This window comes from Phacochoerus africanus, chromosome 5, assembly GCF_016906955.1.
Source record: "Phacochoerus africanus isolate WHEZ1 chromosome 5, ROS_Pafr_v1, whole genome shotgun sequence".
In the NCBI taxonomy this organism is placed as follows: Eukaryota; Metazoa; Chordata; class Mammalia; order Artiodactyla; family Suidae; genus Phacochoerus; species Phacochoerus africanus.
Window position 1 is genome coordinate 106,128,867 of NC_062548.1, and position 20,509 is coordinate 106,149,375.

Consider the following 20,509-nt stretch of genomic DNA (forward strand, 5'->3'; position numbering starts at 1 on the left):
TCACCCACATTTAAAGGCCCACATTTTCAAATTAGCTACCTCTTAGTCCGACCCCTGTCTGAATCTGCTGCATACAGGGGATTTACATCCTTAGGCTGCTGTTTACAATGCTCAGCCCCACTCTGAAACTTCAGTGCAAGGTTTTTATCATCTCACCTGGGTTAACTCAGAGTTCTGGTCAGAAGGAACTGGAAAATTTCTGCACGGAAAGTTGTCTGCAGAAAGGGTGCAGGCTTACCTACCTCCCCAAGAACTTACAAGCCCAGGCGAGTCAGTCTAACCTATGTGAAGAAGGTCAAAGCCATCCATTTCTTAGGACTGCCTGATGCCTAAGGTCATGTCCTGTCCACCTCTGTGAATGCCCTGGTTTCTTAGTGACTAAAGCCTGAACAGGTGGCAGGATACAAGCCTATATATACAAAAACTGTGTTTTTGTTTTTTTGTCTTTTTAGGACTGCATCTGCAGCATATGGAATTTTCCAGGCTAGGGGTTGAATCAGCTGCAGCTGCCGGCCTGTGCCACAGTCATAGCAACACCAGATCCAAGACACATCTGCAGCCTACACCATATCTGGCAGCAATGCCGGATCCTTAACCACCGTGCAAGGCCAGGGATTGAACCCTTGTTCTTATGGATACCAATTGGGTTCTTAACCTGCTGAACCACAAGGGGAACTCCAAGACTTTTTATCTCAGTTTATTTTTTAATTTATTTTATTTTTTGTCTTTTCTAGGGCCGTACTGGTGGCACATGGAGGTTCCCAGGCTAGGGGTCTAATTGGAGCTGTAGCCACCGGCCTATACCAGAGCCACAGCAACGTGGGATTCAAGCCATCTGTGATCTACACCACAGTTCACGGCAACGCCGGATCCTTAACCCACTGAGCAAGGCCAGGGATTGAACCCGCAACCTCATGGTTCCTAATCAGATTCGCTAACCACTGAGCCACTCCTTATCTCAGTTTATAACATATATTCAAGAAATACGAATTCTAGAAAATGAATACTTTCCCTGCCAACAATCAAAAAAAAAAAAAGTTCCCATCGTGGGTCAGTGGTTAGCAAATTCTGTCTAAACACATTGAGCTTAAAGTATTGATGAATATTATAAGATAGTAATAAGGAAAGCTTTTACTCTAGGGCAGGGGTTCTCAACCCTAGTTACAAATTGGGACCATCTAGGGAGCTTTAAGAACATTCTAGTGTAATTGCAATTGCCAAGGGTGAATCCTGCCTGGGTATTAATATTCTAAAAAAACTCCCTTAGTGATTCTTATATAGCCAGAATTGAAAACTGCTGCTGAAGGGGCTGGTGTTAGCCAGCTCCCAGTTCACTAGTTGTTGGACACACTGGCTTGACTTACTGCTATTACAATAAGAAAATCAGCAGCGTTCACATGTGATTCAAAGAAGATTCTATTATACATCTGGGATTCTCTGATCCTATCTAACCAAACGACCCTATACTGGAATGAAACCATTCTATGATAAAGGAGTTTATATTAGCACCAGTAGAGGTCGCTGTGCTCAAAGATACTCATTTTTAAATTTCTTTTTTTTCTGTCTCTTTAGGGCCGAGGAGTTCCCAGGGTAGGGGTTGAATCGGAGCTGTGGCCACCAGCCTACACAACAGCCTTTAACAACTCAAGATTGGAGCTGTGTCTGCGACCTAGACTGTAGCTCTTAGCAACACCAGATCCTTAACCCACTGAGAGTCCAGGGATGGAACTCTTGTCCTGCTGGATCCTAGTTGGGTTTGTTACCACTGAGCCATGACAGGAACTTCCACTCATTTTCTTAAAAAGTTAATGTTCTGTTTAAGAAATTTTAAGAAATGTTTACCAGAACTACTCCAGACATGGCCTTCCTTTGGTCACAATAACTGTTTCCAAGCATCTAAGGCTCTGTTACATGCGTATATTTACAATTATTTCATCTTTCCAGTGTGTTAATGTTTTTATCATTATAAAATAACCAGTACTATTTGTTGTTTTAAAGTATGCTTTTTTTTTTTGGTCTTTTTAGGGCTGCATTCAAGGCACATGGAGGTTCCCAGGCTAGGGGTCGAATCAAAGCTGTAGCCAGTGGCCTACGCCACAGCCACAGAGAAGTGCACAGCAACACCAGATCCTTAACCCATTGAGCGAGGCCAGGGATTGAACCTGAAACCTCATGGTTCCTAGTTGGATTCATTTTTGCTGAGCCACAACAGGAACTCCTACTTTTTTCTGATACTTATATAGCCACTTCTCCTATTTTATGATTATACAGTTTTTGTGGTGTATCTTTTCCATCCATTTACTTTCAGCTTACCGGTGCATGTACAGTTGACCCTTGAATGGCGTGGGTGTGACCAGCATGGTCCACTTATACGTGGATTTTTTTTCAATAGATATTGCATACCTACTAGAGAACTGTGATCCATGGATGCAGGACCACAGATGATGATGGCTAACCACAGTTACACCTGGATTTTTGATTGGGTGGTGGTGGTACGGACAGTTCTTCGAAGTCAACCATAGTTAGTTGCTAGATCTTGCTTTTTAATTCTGCCAGACAAAACTGCCTTTTGGTTTATTTAAACCATCTACATATAACAGAATTAATGATACAGCTGGATTTGTAATTGGCATTTTCTATATATCTCCTGTCTTTTTCACTTCCTATTCACTGCTTTTTTGTGTGTGTGTTAAACATTTTTTGGTGTAATATTTAAATTACTCTGGCTTTTTTTTTTTTTTTTTGGTCTTTTCAGGGTTGCACACTTGGCTATAGAAGTTCTCAGGCTAAGGGTCGAATTAGAGGTGTAGCTGCCAGCCACAGCAACTCAGGATACCAGCTGCATATGTGACCTTCATCACAGCTCATGGCAACACCAGATCTTTAACCCACTGAGTGAGGCCAGGGATTGAACCTGCATCCTCATAGATACTAAGCTAGTTCATTTCCACTCAACCATAATGGGAACTTCTGCCTCTTGCATACTTGTGATCCAGTTGTTTAAAATATTACAACTGATAATGGGAAATATCTAGGGAACAGGATGTGTGCTGTGCTTCCCTCCTGTCTCCTGTTCCCAGTCCTATTTTTTCATGTTCTACTCTTTGCAAACGATCCATTTATTCATTGACACTTAACTTTCTTTAGTCCTCTGAAATTGGAGTGTCGTTGGTCACCTAACAATCACAACAGTTCAACCTCCCCAGCATGCCACCTTAGTTTAGACTTTATAGCAATGTTTGTGCAGTTACATTTTACCTTGCTAGGCAAAATGAATGGGAACTGGAAGATGAATGTCTCACAGCTAAGAGTAAGAACTATGTCATATGAATTTGAAACAAACATAAGAATCCATAGATCATTGAACTGAAGTCAAGTCAATGAAATGCTCACTTGTGAAAGATGAGAACTCAGAATAATCTAGCACTAGTCTGGCTGTGGGTAGGGGGTATATGGTAAAGAAGGCATGGACTCTTGGGGGTCTGGAGACTTACTCTTGGGGGAGGAGGTTGCATTTGAGTCGATATTTCCATTTTCAACAAGGCTTTAATCATTTCGTAGTTATGTACAATGTTTTCCATATTGAATGCCATGTTTGGACCCCTAGCCTGGGAACCTCTATATGCCGAGGGTGCAGCCCTAAAAGACAAAAAAAAAGATCATTAAAGTCTAATTCCCTCACAAGTGAGAAAACCGAGGCCAAGTGAAATTAGATTGCTTACTCATGTAGTAAAGGGCAGGAGCAAAGTTAATGCTCAGGGCTTCCGGCTCTGTCATGCACAAATCTATATCATCCAGTTTTTACTCTTGGTCTTGTTTTCCCCAGAGAGACTGTGATATCCCTAAGGAACATACTACATTTTGGACATTACCTCTTTTTTTTTTTTGCTTTTTAGGGCCACACCCATGGCATATGGAGGTTCCCAGGCTAGGTGTCAAATCGGAGATACAGCTACCAGCCTACTCCACAGCCACAACAACACAGGATCTGAGCCTCATCTGTGGCCATACCACGGCCCACAGCAACGCTGGATCCCCAACCCACTGAGCAAGGCCAAGGATCAAACCCACAATCTCATGGTTCCTAAATGGATTCATTTCTGCTGCACCACGACAGGAACTCCCTCTTTTTTTTTTTTTTAAATGAGACATTAAAATCCAGAACACGTCATAGCTACTTGGCCCATTTCCCAAAGGTCCATGCCAGTTCTAAAGATGAGTGAAGAAACCGGGTGTTTTCTGAGGGTGCAGATTTTGGTTTTATTTCAGTTGATTATTAGCATATAGTAGTATAAGATACATTTTTTTAAAAACCATCAACACAAACCCATCACCGATGATTAAATTGTTTAGGAAAAGAGGGAACTCCAGCCTCGTACTCCCTAATACAACATCTGGTCTCCGTGCAATGTGCAATCCCCAGCAAAGCCCTCTCCACCCACTAGCACAGCTCTTGTCTCCAGCGGCTTCCTTCGCATGTCTTGGCTGGGCTGGGTTTTCTTAGTGAACTCCAAAGGCAGAGAATCAAATTTACAGATTTTTTTTTCTGGATATTTAGATCTTGTATTTTAAGTCACACTGTAAGTCTCAAAGATAGTTACATTTAAACTCTGACTAGGGCTTCTTATAAAAGTGATATCTGGAAAGAAAGGCTAGCTCTAACAGTAAGGGTCAGACCCCCTCTTTTCCCATTAGTGACCCCGGGAATGCTCTGGAAGACTGAAGTGGAAGCAAAGAAGGACTTGAATTTGCATGACCTGATCTTGAATACAGGCTAAATTTTTCTTGGCTGTGCGACCTTAGGTGGGTCATTTACCTCTAAGCCTCAGGTGGCTCACTTCTCCATCATTAATTCTTTTATTGAGGCAGAGAGGTTCCTCTATCAGCAGGCTGAATGAGCTAAGTAACCTCTGAAAACTCCAAAGTGCTGCACAGATCAAGGTGGTATGAGGTAGAAGAGGAGGGAAAAAAAGGAATGAGTAGAATCAAAGAAAAAAGGGGTGAAAAGAAGCAGAGTGGAGAGAGCCAACACAAGGATCTGGATACCACTTCTGGATTAGGGTCAGGGCTTAGATGATGATATTGCTGGTTGGGTCTTCTTCACCACACAGAGAAAAGAGCTGACCATTAGACCTGGCCTGGAGTCAGTCATTGGGAAAGAAATTGAAATTCAGATTATCGTGACAACTACCATATGTGTGATTTTAATTCACAGGATCACTTTTAAAGCTTCTAAATCTTCATCTTATCTCTGCACAGGAGACAGGTTCCTGAAGGGGCTCCCAGCCTGGCCCTGAAACAGGTCATAACTTAACACCTCCTTAAGCCACAGAAAACACAAACCAAGTGGTGTGGTTGTACTCCTCACCAGGCTTCAGCAGCACAGGAGGGAAGTGGGGCTGTGGAGGGGAAAACAGTACAGGTTACACCTTGCCAGTCTGGGTTGCACCTTTAAGCATTCAGGAATGGTCTCTAGGCCAGTTCTGTGAACCAGTTGCCAGTCTAAGAGCCATTTATTATTGGTATGCGATGAGATACGGAAATTGAGCCAGAATGAAAATCAACCACATTATTAAGCACACTTTGTCACAGCAAGACTTTCTTAAAGAAGGAAGAGGTGTTGGAGTTCCCATCGTGGCTGAGTGGTTAACAAATCTGACTAGGAACCATGAGGTTGCAGGTTTGATCCCTGGCTTCACTCAGTGGTTTAAGGATCTGGCGTTGCCATGAGCTGTGGGTTAGGTCACAGACGTGGCTCGGATCTGGCATTACTGTGGCTCTGGCATAGGCTGGCAGCCTACAGCTCCAATTAGACCCCTAGCCTGGGAACCTCCCTATGTCATGGGTGTGGCCCTAGAAAAGGCAATTAAAAAAAAAAAAAAAAAACCAACAACAAAGAAGAGGTGTTGATTACATTCTGGTGCAAGCTACAAACATCTTACTATGGGCTGAGCTTTGAAGAGTATTACTCTAGGCAATAGCTAGAAAAGAAAGTTATGAAGAAGCAAATAGAAAAGATTTGAAGGATCATTTTAATAGTGTGGCTGCAGAAAATGAGTATTGGTAAGGAGAAACATTAAACCAAATGAAGACTTTGAAGGTATAAAATAGAAATTTTTTTAAACATGTAAATGCCATGAAAGTAACTTGGCTAAGTGTTTCTTGTGTTTATGATGACTTGGAGAAGAGAACACACAGAGACTTTTGAATCATACAGACCTGACTTGAGTATCATGACCTCTGTCATCTAGTGTGACTTTGGACATGACACCACCACAAGGTGGCTTGTGGACTTACCTGATTGACTGCATTAGGCCAGTTCTGGGTTTCGAGGCAGAAACCAGAGTGCTTGGGATAGACTGCTCCAGTTTTGCCCTTCAGCGTGCCATCCAGGAAGTTGCCCGTGTAAAACTGGATCCCAGGCTGGGTAGTGTACACTTCCAGGACCCTCCCGCTTCCAGCATGATGGACCCTAGGGGTAAAGTCAAACCACATATATATAGACCCAAGATGGAAAAGGTGACAGAAGCTGGGAAGTAGCTTTGAGTCAGGAATCAGACCCAGCCAGAGCAGGGACAAGATATATGGAGGAGACAAAGGAAGAGCGTGTGGGGAAGTTCCTGTTATGACTCAGCAGAAGTGAATCCAACTAGTATCCATGAGGATGCGGGTTTGATCCTTGGCCTAGCTCAGTGGGTCTGGGATCTGGCATTGCCGTGAGCTGTGGTATAGGTCTCTGATGCAGCTCAGATCCTGCGTTGCTGTGGCTGGGGTGTAGGCCCTAAGCTGTAGCTGGGATTGGACCCCTAGCGTGGAAACTTCCGTATGCCGTGGGTGTGGCCATAAAAAGCAGAAAAAGAAGAGCATGATGGGAAATTATTACAGCCTCATAGGTGAGGCGTGAGTATGTGGTTTTGAGGATCCCCAGTAGCAACTTCTCACTCTTGAGTTTCGCTTCTCTGGGGAAGGGCAAAACAGACGCACCCCAGTCGGGATGTGTGTGTGTGTGTGTTGGAGGCAGCCGGGTCGGGGTGTGTGTGTGTGTGTGTGTGTGTGTGTGTGTGTGTGTGTGTTGGAGGCAGCCGGGTTGGAGAGAGACAATTTTAGGGTTCTAGGAGTCTGGGATTCCTTTTCATAAAGAGTTGGAGCTCCGTGCTTGGCCTGGTGAGACAACCTGCTATGTCTTGAAACAGAAGAGATGCTTTTCTAAATTCAACTGCTCCCCACCCTGGAGCAGGCAGGGCTCTTTTTTTTTTTTTTTTTTTTTTGTCTTTTGTCTTGTTGTTGTTGTTGTTGTTGTTGCTATTTCTTGGGCCGCTCCCGCGGCATACGGAGGTTCCCAGGCTAGGGGTCTAACCGGAGCTGTAGCCACCGGCCTACGCCAGAGCCACAGCAACACAGGATCCGAGCCGCGTCTGCAACCTACACCACAGCTCACGGCAACGCCGGATCGTTAACCCACTGAGCAAGGGCAGGGACCGAACCCGCAACCTCATGGTTCCTAGTCGGGTTCATTAACCACTACGCCACGACGGGAACTCCAGGCAGGGCTCTTTAGTCAGACCTCCCTACCCCCATCCCCGCCAGAATAGATCTATTGTGGGTTTCTGCTAGATTCACTTTTTTTTTTTTTTAAACCAAGCCTCTACAGAGGGGAGGGTACCTACCTGGTCCTATAATTGGGATTAAAGGGATATAGACAAAGGAAGGCTGGGTCTTGGAGTCTCACATCCCACAATGTATAGTCAACAAGAGGTGCAGGGAAAGATGTTTGGAGTAGTGGAGAGAAGGCAGGAGGGTCTCCTCAGATGATGGCCATGGGAAGAGAAATGTGAATAAGAGGCACAGAAGAGGAAAGCAGGGTTGAGCTGAAGAAACACAGCTAGGGCCTCAGTGTTGGGGCTCTGAGGGAGAGAAGGCTTTTGAAATTCTTTGTTTCTAGTAGAGCTTGAATCATTTTGTCTCCTTTATTTAAAATCCATTGGTTCTACAAACATTTATTATTTGCTAGTGCCAAGCACAGATTGGGCATTAGGGTAGAGGTAGGGATTCATAAAGATGAGATGGCCTGAGGAACTTGGAATTTAGAAAGAGAGAGTGTGGACACAGATGCCTGTCAGACAAGGCTGGAAGTGGTGAGTGCCATAAAGGAAACATAACCTCCTGTTTTTCATGGAAGCAGGCAGGGCATAAATCACAAGTCAAGAACAGATGATAGGCTCAGAAGTTCAAGGAAAGCAGAGGTGACTTTCATCAGGAGGCATTTGGGCTTCTAATAAAAATTAGGCCTTAGAGAACAGGCAGAGATGGAGAGAGAGGAAGCAAAGAGAGACAGGATGCCAGGCAGGGGCACAGGAATAATGGCATGGTGGGGGTGAGGGGAGATAAATTCACCTGTGGAATAGAGTTAGAAAAGACATGGGATGTGGTAGCTGGTCCCTTATGGCAATAGTAAATGGCACTGATATGGTCAGAGGAAAAATTCCCCAAATAGGAGTTGGTATCTCTAGTCTTCCCCAAAGAGGCAGCAAATGAAAAGTACCTACCGTGCACAAAATTGCTTTTCTTTAGATCTCTTCAGACAGAAATTGTGGTCAAAGCCATTGATGTGGAACTCCTGTAGGTGTTTTCCAAGCTCCACTGGCTTCCTCAGATCAAATGCAGTTCCTTGCACTGGAGCAATTTCTCCTGGTGGGAAGAAGCAGAAAAAAGGGTGATAAATGCCTAGATAAAATCCTTATATCTTAAAGACCCACTAGTTCCATCCTTTCAGCCTGCATGTCAATTTGTATGATCTTAAGAAGGAAAATAAGGAGTTCCCATTGTGGTGCAGCAGAAACTAATCTGAATAGTATCCATGAGGAGGCAGGTTCTATCCCTGGCCCCACTCAGAAAAGGAGAATAAATTATTGAGTTTCCTTAATTGTAAGATACTGTTGATTGCAAGTTGCAGTAGCCATAACATTCAGAATAATTTCAAGAAGGAAAAAAGTACAAAAGTCAGAGTTCCCGTTGTGGCACAGCGGAAATGAATCCAACTAGGAACCATGAGGTTGCAGGGTTCCATCCCTGGCCTCGCTTCGCGGGTCAAGGATCCGGCATTGCCATGAGCTGTGGTGTAGGTCACAGATGCATCTCTGATCCTGAGTTGCTGTGGCTGTGGCGTAGCTCATGGCAATGCTAGATCCTTAACCCACTGAGCAAGGCCAGGGATAGAACCTGCATCCTCATGGATACTAGTCTGGTTTGTTACCACTGAGCCACTATGGGAACTACCCCCCAAAAAATTCTTAAGTAGGTAATACTTGCACATATAATCAAATTAAAAGATAACAAATGTAAAAGGTACAAAATAATACTCCGTAGTGAAAGGAATTTCTCTTATCTTTGTTCCCCACAGACCTAGTTTCCTTCAACAGAAGCAACCACTGTTACTTGTTTCTCATGCACCCTTCCAGAGATACTACAAGGATATCCAAGCATCTAAGTGCATATCCATGCACATTCACAAACACAGCCTCTTTCCACCTTGACCCTTTTCACCCAGTTTATCTTGGAAAAAAAATTATCTTGGAGGTTGTTGCTAAATTTATTCTTAGGTATTTCACTAGACAACTCCTTATGCACTAATTTTTCCCCTATTTTTTCTATGATAATCTATTTAAGATTTCCTTTCCAGGCTCACAATTGTAAATAATATGTATTTCCTAGAAAATTATCCATTTCAACCGTATTACTCTCATATTTATTTGCAAAGAGTTGAAGAAAGAATATATGATTCTTTCAGAGTTTCCATTGTGGCTTAGCAGGTTAAGGACCTGATGTTGTCTCTGTAAGGATGGGGGTTTGATCCCTGACCTGGTTCAGTGGGTTAAGGATCTGGGGTTGCTATAAGCTGTGGGCCACAGATGTAGCTTGGATCCAGTGTTGCCATGGCTGTGGTATAGGCTAGAATTGCAGCTCCAATTTGACCTCTGGCCAAGGAACTTCCATATGCTGCAGGTGCACCTGTAAAAAAGAAGGAAAGAGAGAGAGAAAGAGAGAGAGAGAGAGAGAAGGAATTTATAATTCCTTCAATTTGATCAGTCTTTGATAATTTGCCTATCTATGCTCATATATAATTTTGAGGACTGAACAGGTTATCTAATGCTTTATTTTTTTTTCTCCTCCAATGAAGCAGCTCTTGGGTTTATGAGTACTACCTTTTTTCACTCTTTAAAAAAATTTTTTTGTATCTATTTCTTCCTTTTTTTTTCTTTTTTTTTTTTTTTTTTTGCTTTTTAGGGCCACCCCCTCAGCATATGGAGGTTCTCAGGCTAGGGGTCGAATCAGAGCTGTAGCCACTGGCCTACACCACAGCCACAGCAACATCAGAACAGAGCCTCATCTGTGATCTATACCACAGCTCACAGCAATGCCAGATCCTTAACCCCCTGAGGGAGGGCAGGGATCGAACCCGTGTCCTTATGGGTGCTAGTCGGATTCATTTCCACCGAGCCACGACGGGAACTCCTGTATCTGTTTTTTTTTTTTTTTTGTCTTTTGTCTTTTTGTTGTTGTTGTTGCTATTTCTTGGGCCGCTCCCGCGGCATATGGAGGTTCCCAGGCTAGGGGTTGAATCAGAGCTGTAGCCACCGGCCTACGCCAGAGCCACAGCAACACAGGATCCGAGCCGCGTCTGCAACCTACACCACAGCTCACAGCAACGCCGGATCGTTAACCCACTGAGCAAGGGCAGGGACCGAACCTGCAACCCCATGGTTCCTAGTCGGATTCGTTAACCACTGCGCCATGACAGGAACTCCTATATCTATGTTTTAATTAAAAAATTGTATTGAAGTATACTCAATTTACAATATTGAGTTAATTTCTGTACAGCAAAGTGATTCATTTATATACATATATATATATTCTTTTTCATATTCTTTTCCATCATGCTTTATCACAGGATACCGAATATAGTTCCCTGTGCTATATACAGTAGGACCTTGTTCAAATTTCTGATTTGTTAATTTTTCCTTTGTTCTCTTGAGTATATTTTGTTATTCTTTTTTAAATATCTTGCATTAGATGCCTAATTCATATAATTTCACACCTTTTTTTTGGCCGTGCCTACAGCATGCAGGGATCAAACCCATGCCACAGCAATGACAACACCCAATCCTTAAATGCTAGGCAACCAGGAACTCCAAATTGCACAATTTTTGACTAATATTAAGTAGTACTATGAGTTCCCATCGTGACTCAGTCAGTGGTTAACGAATCTGACTAGGAACCATGAGGTTGCAGGTTCGATCCTTGGCCTTGCTCAGTGGGTTAAGGATCCAGTGTTTGCCCTGAGGTGTGGTGTAGGTCGCAGATGTGGCTCAGATTTGGCGTTGCTGTGGCTGTGGCATAGGCTGGCGGCTGTAGCTCTGATTGGACCCCTAGCCTGGGAACCTCCACATGCCTCGGGTGCAGCTCTAGAAAACACAAAAAGACAAAAAAAAAAAAGTAGTGCTAAAATGTTCCTGAGAATTACTTTAACTATATGGTGTGTAGCAGTTTTCATTATAAATAATATACTATTTATTATATATAAAGAATTATATCATTTATTTTCTAGATACCCCTAGTTTTGTGGTTGATTTCTTTTTTGATCCAAGAATTATCAAGAGAGTTATCAGCACCACAAGGCTAACCAACTAAGCTAACCAGCCACTTGGCAAAAGAGAGTTAAAACATCTCTAAGTCAATATTGGCTGTGTTTTGTGAAATTGCCTGAGGTTTTCTTCAAGGTCTTAAATACAGTCATTTTTTGGTGAACTTTCATTGTGGATTGAATTTATTTTGTTTGTGGCCGCACTCATGGCATGTGGAAGTTTCTGGGCCAGGGATCGAACCTGCACTGCAGCTGCAATCTGCGCCATAAGTGCAACAATGCCGCATCCTTAACCTGTAGTGCCACACAGGAACTTACTGAATTGCATCCATTAGCCTTATAAGGCGTCTTCCTTTATGTAACTGAATGCTTTCTGTCCTGAAATCAGCCTTTTCTGATGTTCAGATTGAGATCCCCCTGCTACTTTGGCTTTGACTTGCTTGGTTTGCTTTTTTTTTGGCTTTTTGTCTTTTTAGGGCCGCACCCATGGCATATGGAAGTTCCCAGGCCAGGGGTCTAATCGGAGCTACAGCTGCCAGCCTACACCACAGCTCACAGCAATGCCGGATCCTTAACCCACTGAGCAAGGCCGGGGATCAAACCTGCAACCTCATGGTTCCTAGTCGGATTTGTTTCCTCTGTGCTACGACAGGAACTCCTGGTTTGCTTTTTAATTCTTATATTTTCAAACTTTCTGAGTCACTTGCTTGGTACACAATATTCTGTTGGATTTTGTTTTGCGATTTACTCTGAGAGACTTTAATAGGGGCATTTCATGGCATTAACATGACATATGTATATTTAAGCATTCTTTGTTATATGACATGCTTTCTGTGTTTACAAATTCTAGTTTGCTTTTTAAAAATTCTTTTACTGTACGGTTTGTGTTTGTTTTTGTGTTCCTGATAATTTAGAAAATTTGTATTTTTTTTTAATGGCCTCACTCACAGATGTGGAAGTTCCCAGGCCAGGGATTGAATTCAAACAGCAGCTGTGACCTACATTGCAGCTGTGGCAATGCCAGATTCTTTAACTCACTGCGCTGGGCCAGGGATCAAACTCGGCAGTTTGATCAAACTCAGCCAGGCATCTACCTTGGCAGAGACCCAAGCCACTTGCAATTAGATTCTTAACCCAATGTTCCACAGTGGGAACTCCAGAAAGTTTGTATTTTTGTTTTGCTGGTTACATCTATATACAAATAGCTGTTTCTTAGACAGAATCGTAGGCACTTTTCATTTCCCAGTAGATGGTGCTAGAGGCACAATATAAAGAGCTTGCTTTACAATCGTCAGCTTCATCTGAGTTCAGTCAGTCTAAACTCTGAGCAGTTCTGGAGAATAGCTGAACTTTTTGGATCTCTAACACCAAACCCTGGATGGTAGTGATCCACCTTGGTGCTACCGTTCTGTGACGTCTGGGTGATCAATCACCTCCCACCTTGACTATTTATTTATTTATCTTACTTTTTAGGGCCTCACCTGCAGCATATGGAAATTTCCAGTCTAGGGGTGAATCAGAGCTACAGCTGCCCGCCATAGCCACAGCCACAGCAACTGCAGGATCCGAGCTGCATCTATGAACTGCGCCACAGCTCATGGCAATGCCGGATCCTTAACCCACTGAGCGAGGCTAGAGATCCAACTCCCATCCTCGTAGATACTAGTCAGATTCGTTTCTGCTGTGCCACAATGAGAACTCCCAAAGCCATATTTGACTCAAAATCTAAGCCTTATGACAGTCCTGATGTGACTGCCCAGGTCAGTCAAGATTACTTACTTCTTCTGACTTTAAGAAAAAAGAAAGTCATAGAATTTTCATGAGGAAAGAACCCAGGGCTTATTTCACATCTGTTTACCTGATATTGGTAAATCTACAAATCAATATTTACTTTAGTTTTTCTCTATGTAAAACAAGGCTTCTATTTGCTGCCCTACATATTATATTGAATTATTTGATAAATCATGCACCTGAACATTTTCAGGAGGATGGCATAAATACAAGGGCTAAAAGTATGTAAAACATAAAGCAGAGTGAAGGGAGAGTAAGATTTCAAGAATGGCAGAGAAGCTCCGACTTAAAAATTACTCTTGGGGCATTCCTTTGTGTCGCAGTGGGTTAAGGATCCAGTGTTGTCACTGCAGCAGCTTGGGTCACTTCTGTGGCACAGGTTCAATCCCTGACCCAGGAACTTCCACATGCTGAGGGTGCGGCAAAAAAAAAAAAAAAAAATTACTCTTGGATTTTTTTTTTTACTAAAGTGAGATTTTTTTTTTTTCCTTTTCAGGGCTGCACCCATGACATATGGAGGTTCCCAGGCTAGGGATCCAATCAGAGCTGTAGCTGCTGCCCTACATTACAGCCACAGTAACACGGGATCTGAGCCAAGTCTGCAACCTACACCACAGCTCATGGCAACGCCGGATCCTTAACCCACTGAGCAAGGCCGAGGATCTAACCTGCATCCTCATGGATACTAGTCAGATTCATTTTCGCTGAGCCATGATGGCAACTCCCTAAAATGAGATTTTTGCCAAATGGGAACAAAAAGAGAAAGTTCCCAAATCATTCTTTTCCAGCCTCATGTTCTGACACACTCCCTCATGTATCTAATGGTCATATATATGGAAAACTCAGAATGTTTCTCCCAGATTCAGTATGTCTTTGGACCCTTTCTTTTCTTTCTTTCTTTTTTTTTTTTTTTGTGTGTGTGGAAATTTTACAGAAACTGTTTAGAAACCTGAGATACTTTTATTTATTTATTTATTTAACTTATTTATTTGCTTGTTTGTTTGTCTTTTTAGGGCTGCACCCATGGCATATGGAGGTTCCCAGGTGGGGTCGAATCAGAGCTGTAGCTGCTAGCCTATGCCATAGCCACAGCAACTCCAGATCTGAGCCACATCTGCGACCTATACCACAGCTCACAGCAACATCGGATCCCCAACCTACTGAGTGAGGCCAGGGATCGAACCTGCCTCCTCATGTGTACTAGTCAGATTCGATTTCACTGAGCCACAATGGGAACTCCTTTGGACCCTTTCTTTAACTGGAATGATCTTTCTATGTCTCTTCCTCCCATCACACTCTGGTGAAGTGCACCAGCTCATTTAAGAATACTTATTCTTGGAGTTCCCCTTGTGGCTCAGTGGTAACAAACCCAACTAGTATCCATGAGGATGTGGGTTCGATCCCTGGCCTCGCTCAGTGGGTTAAGGATCCGGTATTGCCGTGAGCTGTGGTGTGGGTCTAAGGGGTGGCTTGGATCTTGCATTGCTGCAGCAGTGGCCGTGGCCAGCAGCTGTAGCTCCAATTTGATCCCTAACCTGGGAACTTCCATATGCTGCAGGTGGGGCCGTTAGCACACACACACACACACACACACACACACATACACACACGCACGCACGCACACACACACACGCACAAAAGCTTATTCTCTAACTTCTCTAACGCCATTTGCTCTGTGAAGGACTATAACCTCCACAGCTAGAACTGTCCCCTTTTCTACTTTGTTCATCACACCTTGAACATATTTTCCCAAACCATTCATCACAGTAAGGCCTAACTATAGGATTATATCAAGCTATGTATTTATAAGGAATATGAACTCCAGGACGGCAGGGATCATGTCCTATTGATTTTTGTACCCTCTGAACATGAAGCAGAGTCTCTACTTGACTGAAAAGCTGATGAATGAATGAAGTAGAGGTGGAAAAAATGGGCAACTATAAATACTGTAGCATCCTATGACAAAGTCAGAATGAAAGATCTAGAAAGGACTTTAGGAATTACCTCATCCACTGCCCTTGCTTAGCGGATGATGAGGCTGGGACCTAGATAGTTAAAGGGACTTGCCCAAGGTGACACATCTCCCTAGTGTCAAAGTCTCCAGGTCCCTACTCAGGCACTTTTGACCTCACCCTGGAGTGATTTTTTTTTTGGCCTTTTTTTGCTATTTCTTGGGCCGCTCCCATGGCATATGGAGGTTCCCAGGCTAGGAGTTGAATCGGAGCTGCAGCTGCCAGCCTATGCCAGAGCCACAGCAACGTGGGATCTGAGCAGCGTCCATGACCTACATCACAGCTCATGGCAACACCATGTCCTTAACCCACTGAGCAAGGCCAGGGATCGAACCCACAACCTCATGGTTCCTAGTCGGATTCATTAACCACTGAGCCACGATGGGAACTCCAACCCTGGAGTGATTTGGTTACAGCCCCTTCTACCCCCAACCCCCAAGTATTCTTGATTTTTCTAAGAATTTGGAAAACAAATGTGCAGTTCTTTCAATTTTGGTTTATCTGCATACGTGAGCTTGGTGCTAAGAATGGAAGATGTTAAAATAGCTCTCTCAGCAATGCTGAGTGTATAGAAAATGAAGCGGAAATGGAAAGGGTGCCTTCAGAGAGGATGTCACATCACCAGACCTCAGTTTTGAAGCCACCAGAAAGCTGCAGTGTCGGCAGAGAGAAGCTGTTTTCTGAAGAGGATTTCTTTTTCTCCTGAATGATGCTGGCTGGGTGTGTACTGAGGTCTGAGCAGCAACACATGGTAGATGAGGGGCTCTGGTCCAAAGATGTGGGGTTAGAGCTCTGGGGCATGGGAGTGGCCTGAGGCATCATTTCTGCTTCCCCATTTCAGGGAAAGTCTGACTGCAGGTACCACTTAGGAAGCACTCGAGGTTACTGTCATGAATTTTTGGTGAGACTAGTAGCTGTATGGTGGCAGCTATTGAGGATGTGGGGCATAAGATTAGTCAGCATTGAGGTTTGTTAGGAGAATACAAAGAAAAAGAAGAGCAGCAAGGGAAGTGAGCATGTGAAAAGGGATGATTCTAACGATGGACTTCTGATGTAAGTGGGGAAGGTGGTGAAGAACAGTAAAAGGGAGGTAGGATCAAGTGGATATAGGTTCTTGTGGCAATGATGAATTACTGAAACTGAAACAGATTGTCTTAAACAGTGGTCACAGACGTCTGCAGTAAGAGGTAATGACAAAGTCAAGGATATGAACCAAAAACCATAGGAGTGAATAGCTGAGAAAGGTAGAGGACAAGATCATTGGGAAAGAATGTCGAAAAGCTAAGAGGTCAGGGTATCACAAATATGGATAATGAGATGATCAAGAATTAAGACAAAAGGGGAGTTCCCATCGTGGCGCAGTGGTTTAACGAATCCGACTAGGAACCATGAGGTTGCAGGTTCGGTCCCTGCCCTTGCTCAGTGGGTTAATGATCCGGCGTTGCCGTGAGCTGTGGTGTAGGTCGCAGACGCGGCTCGGATCCTGCGTTGCTGTGGCTCTGGCGTAGGCCGGTGGCTACAGCTCCGATTGGACCCCTAGCCTGGGAACCTCCATATGCCGCGGGAGCGGCCCAAGAAATAGCAACAACAACAACAACAACAATAACAACAACAAAAGACAAAAAAAAAAAAAAATTAAGACAAAAGGGATGCTAGAGAGACAGTGAGTCAGGAGTGAGGTCAAGTCTACAGAGGACCTCAATGAAGAGAGCTCAAGTGAGTGTCACTCCAGCAACTTCAGCTGCCTCATTCTTACAAGAGCATTGGAAATAGGACTCTCTAATACTCTAGATCTTTGTCAGAAGGCCTTAAATCTTCCCCTATTTGCATTCCTGACAGAGTTATAATTACCTGCCCTTTGGAAGTAATGGAAAAATTCATTGCCTTCATGAAATCCATCTGTCCTGGTCCATTTCTCTTATCTCACATGAGCAATTCTTTTTTTTTTTTTTTTGCCATTTCTTGGGCCGCTCCCGTGGCATATGGAGGTTCCCAGGCTAGGGGTCGAATCAGAGCTGTAGCCCCCGGCCTACGCCAGAGCCACAGCAACGCAGGATCCGAGCCGCGTCTGCGACCTACACCACAGCTCACGGCAACGCCGGATCCTTAACCCACTGAGCAAGGGCAGGGATCGAACCTGCAACCTCATGGTTCCTAGTCGGATTCGTTAACCACTGCGCCATGACGGGAACTCCTCACATGAGCAATTCTTATAGGGACTTGGCCTTTTCCCCATAAGTGCTTGCGACATACTGCATTTTTCAAAGATGGCTGCACCAGGATGAATCCATCCCACAGGCTCTGCTTACAATCTAATGTTGATATTCCTTCACTGAGAGATGGAGTCTTTGTTCCCTCCCTTAAACCTAGATGTAACTTTGTAACTGCCTCAACCAACAACATGTAGCCCAAGTGATACTATGTGATATCTGAGGCCAAGTTATAAATACAAAGTGGCTTTGCCTGGACCACTCTGCCTCAGGACATATGCTCTTGGACCCAGTCTCCATATTGTAAGGAGGCTCAAGTTACATTGAAAGGCCACTTGTGGGGTGTTCTAGCTGAAAATCCCCAGCCAATAGCCAGCATCAGCCACCAGACATACAGTGAATGAGCCTTCTGATGACTCTAGCCCCAGTTCTAATTTTCAAATATAGGCCCTAGACATCATATACAGAGATAAGATAGGCTCTGTCCAAATTCCTGACCATAGGAATTCCCATTGTGGCTCAGTGTAACAAATCCGACTAGTATTCATGAGGATGTGGGTTCAATCCTTGGCATTACTCACTGGGTTAAGGATCTGACATTGCTGTGAGTTGTGGTGTAGGTCACAGATGTGGCTCAGATCTGGCATTGCTGTAGCTGTGGCGTAGGCCAGCAGCTGCAGCTCCGATGTGACCCCTAGCCTGGGAACCTCCGTATGTCATGGGTGTAGCCCTTAAAAAAAAAAAAAAAGAAAAAAAATTAAATTCCTGACCACAGAAAGAATGAGAGATAATAACCAAAGTGTCAGTGTAATTGATTATATAACAATAGATAACTAGTGTACTTCCTTGGATTGTTTTCACGTCTTGGCACTTATTTGACAAGTCTTGACAGGCAGTGAATGTGCCCCCTCCTCTTATTTATGTAGTCAAAAATCCTTTTAGATGATTCTACCTTAAGAACACTAATCCTTGCAATTGTTTTTGGATGGGGAAAAAGCAAATATAAATTTATTAGTTCACCTGTTTTTTAGTATCTTTTATATACCAGGCATTATACTGACCTCGGGGAACCTAGACTCTGATGAAAGAAATAGAAAACAAAACAAAACAAAACAAAACAAAACAAAACAAAAACCTTACAGAGAGTGTGACAAATGCAATGAGAGGGGCATTCAAAGGTCCTGATGGAGCAGGAAGAAGCAACACCTAATGTAGCTAGCAGAGGTTAGGAAAGGTTTTCCAGAGGTGGTGACAGCAGACTAATCTTGAAAAGCTAAGTAAGTCAGGATTGGTTAACTGCCCAAGGTATAGGACAGAACAAGCAAAGGAATGAACTACTGTCACTCATGAATGACAAGCGTGGTTATGTGATTATCCCCCTAGCAACTTCAACTGCCTCATTCTTGCAAGAAGATGATGTAGACCTGATTACTGTAAATAAGATTCTCTAACATTCCAGATCTCTTGTCACAGGAGTGGACTCTTGTCACCAGTATTTGAGGCAAAGGCAAGACATTTATATCACACATATCCTATGGGCTCCTAGCTAACATCATTTTTTGGGCAAAAGACGTAAGAAACAGAGTATAATGTAAATTAGTCCTTATGAACTCCCAATCAAACACTGACTACAGTGAAATGGTTTTTTTTGTGTAACATCTGGACATAATCTTCTCATGGTGTGACTGAATGAATTTACCTGGGATGAATTTTAATTCAATGCTTCTAATTTTCCATCATCTGAAATAGCTCTTTTCCCTGCCTAGTGGCCCTAGTGCCTGACTCTGAGAAGATGAACAGATGGTCACTGCAAGAGTCACTGAAACTTCATGCTTACTCAATTTTAGCCCCCTCTTTCCTGGCAGGTCCCTTTTCTATCTCATCTTCACACTACCCAATAACACAAGTACAGGAAGAAAATCATAGTCCTTCCCAACAGTCCTCAGCACAGGTAAGTGCTGTTTACAATAACAATTAAAAATCATTTGGGGCGCTCCCATCATGGCTCAAGCGAAATGAATCCAACTAGGAACCATGAGGTTTCGGGTTTGATCCCTGATCTTGCTCAGTGGATTAAAGATCTGGCATTGCTGTGAGCTGTGGTGTAGGATCTGGCGTTGCTGTGGCTGTGGTGTAGGCCAGTGGCTACAGCTCCAATTAGACCCCTGGCCTGGGACTCTCCATATGCCAACTGTGCAGCCCTCAAGAGACAAAAAAAAAAAAAAAAATCATTTTGGAGTTCTTGTCGTGGCTCAGTGGAAAGGAATCTGACTAGGAACAATGAGGTTGTGGGTTCCATCCCTGGCCTTGCTCAGTGGATTAAGGATCCAGCATTGCCGTGAGCTGTGGTACAGGCCGCAGATGCGGCTTGGATCCCGTGTTGCTGTGGCTCTGGCATAGGCCAGTGGCTACAGCTCCAATTCAACCCCTAGCCTGGGAACCTCCACGTGCCATGGGTGTGGGCCTAAAAAGCCAAAAAAAAAAAAAATATATATATATATATATATATACACATATATACACACACATATATATATATAATTTTAGAAAAGAGAAAAGAAAGGAAAAGGCAATCTGGCAAAGACTTTCCAGAAAAATTTGGTGCAGGTGGTAGGTGGGAATAAATTTTCTCCAATATTATTTTCTCCTTTAAAAAAGAAATATTAAAAAAATATTAAGTATATTACTTTGAAAATTATTTTCTATGATTTGTCCTATATGTTGATTTACAAATCTATATAAGATATCTAGATTTAGACTAACTGATCTTGGATAAGTTTCCATGCCTCTGTCAGATTCAATTTCCCTGTTTATAAAATGGAATTAGTATTGGTATCTAATACAGATACTATAAT

General features: G+C 43.4%; 1 protein-coding gene across 1 annotated transcript in view; it reads right to left on the reverse strand.

Moving 5' to 3' along the window:
• Window positions 1-4,235: 4,235 nt before the first annotated feature.
• Window positions 4,236-20,509, reverse strand: part of GALM (galactose mutarotase) — a 61,100-nt gene continuing 44,826 nt past the window's right edge. Inside the window, exons 5-7 of the mRNA XM_047782255.1 lie at window positions 8,547-8,688; window positions 6,298-6,472; window positions 4,236-5,399 (exon numbers count right to left, since the gene is read on the reverse strand). Coding sequence (XP_047638211.1) covers window positions 5,322-5,399; window positions 6,298-6,472; window positions 8,547-8,688 — 395 coding nt within the window. The 3' untranslated portion in view covers window positions 4,236-5,321. The remainder of the gene's footprint in view (window positions 5,400-6,297; window positions 6,473-8,546; window positions 8,689-20,509) is intronic.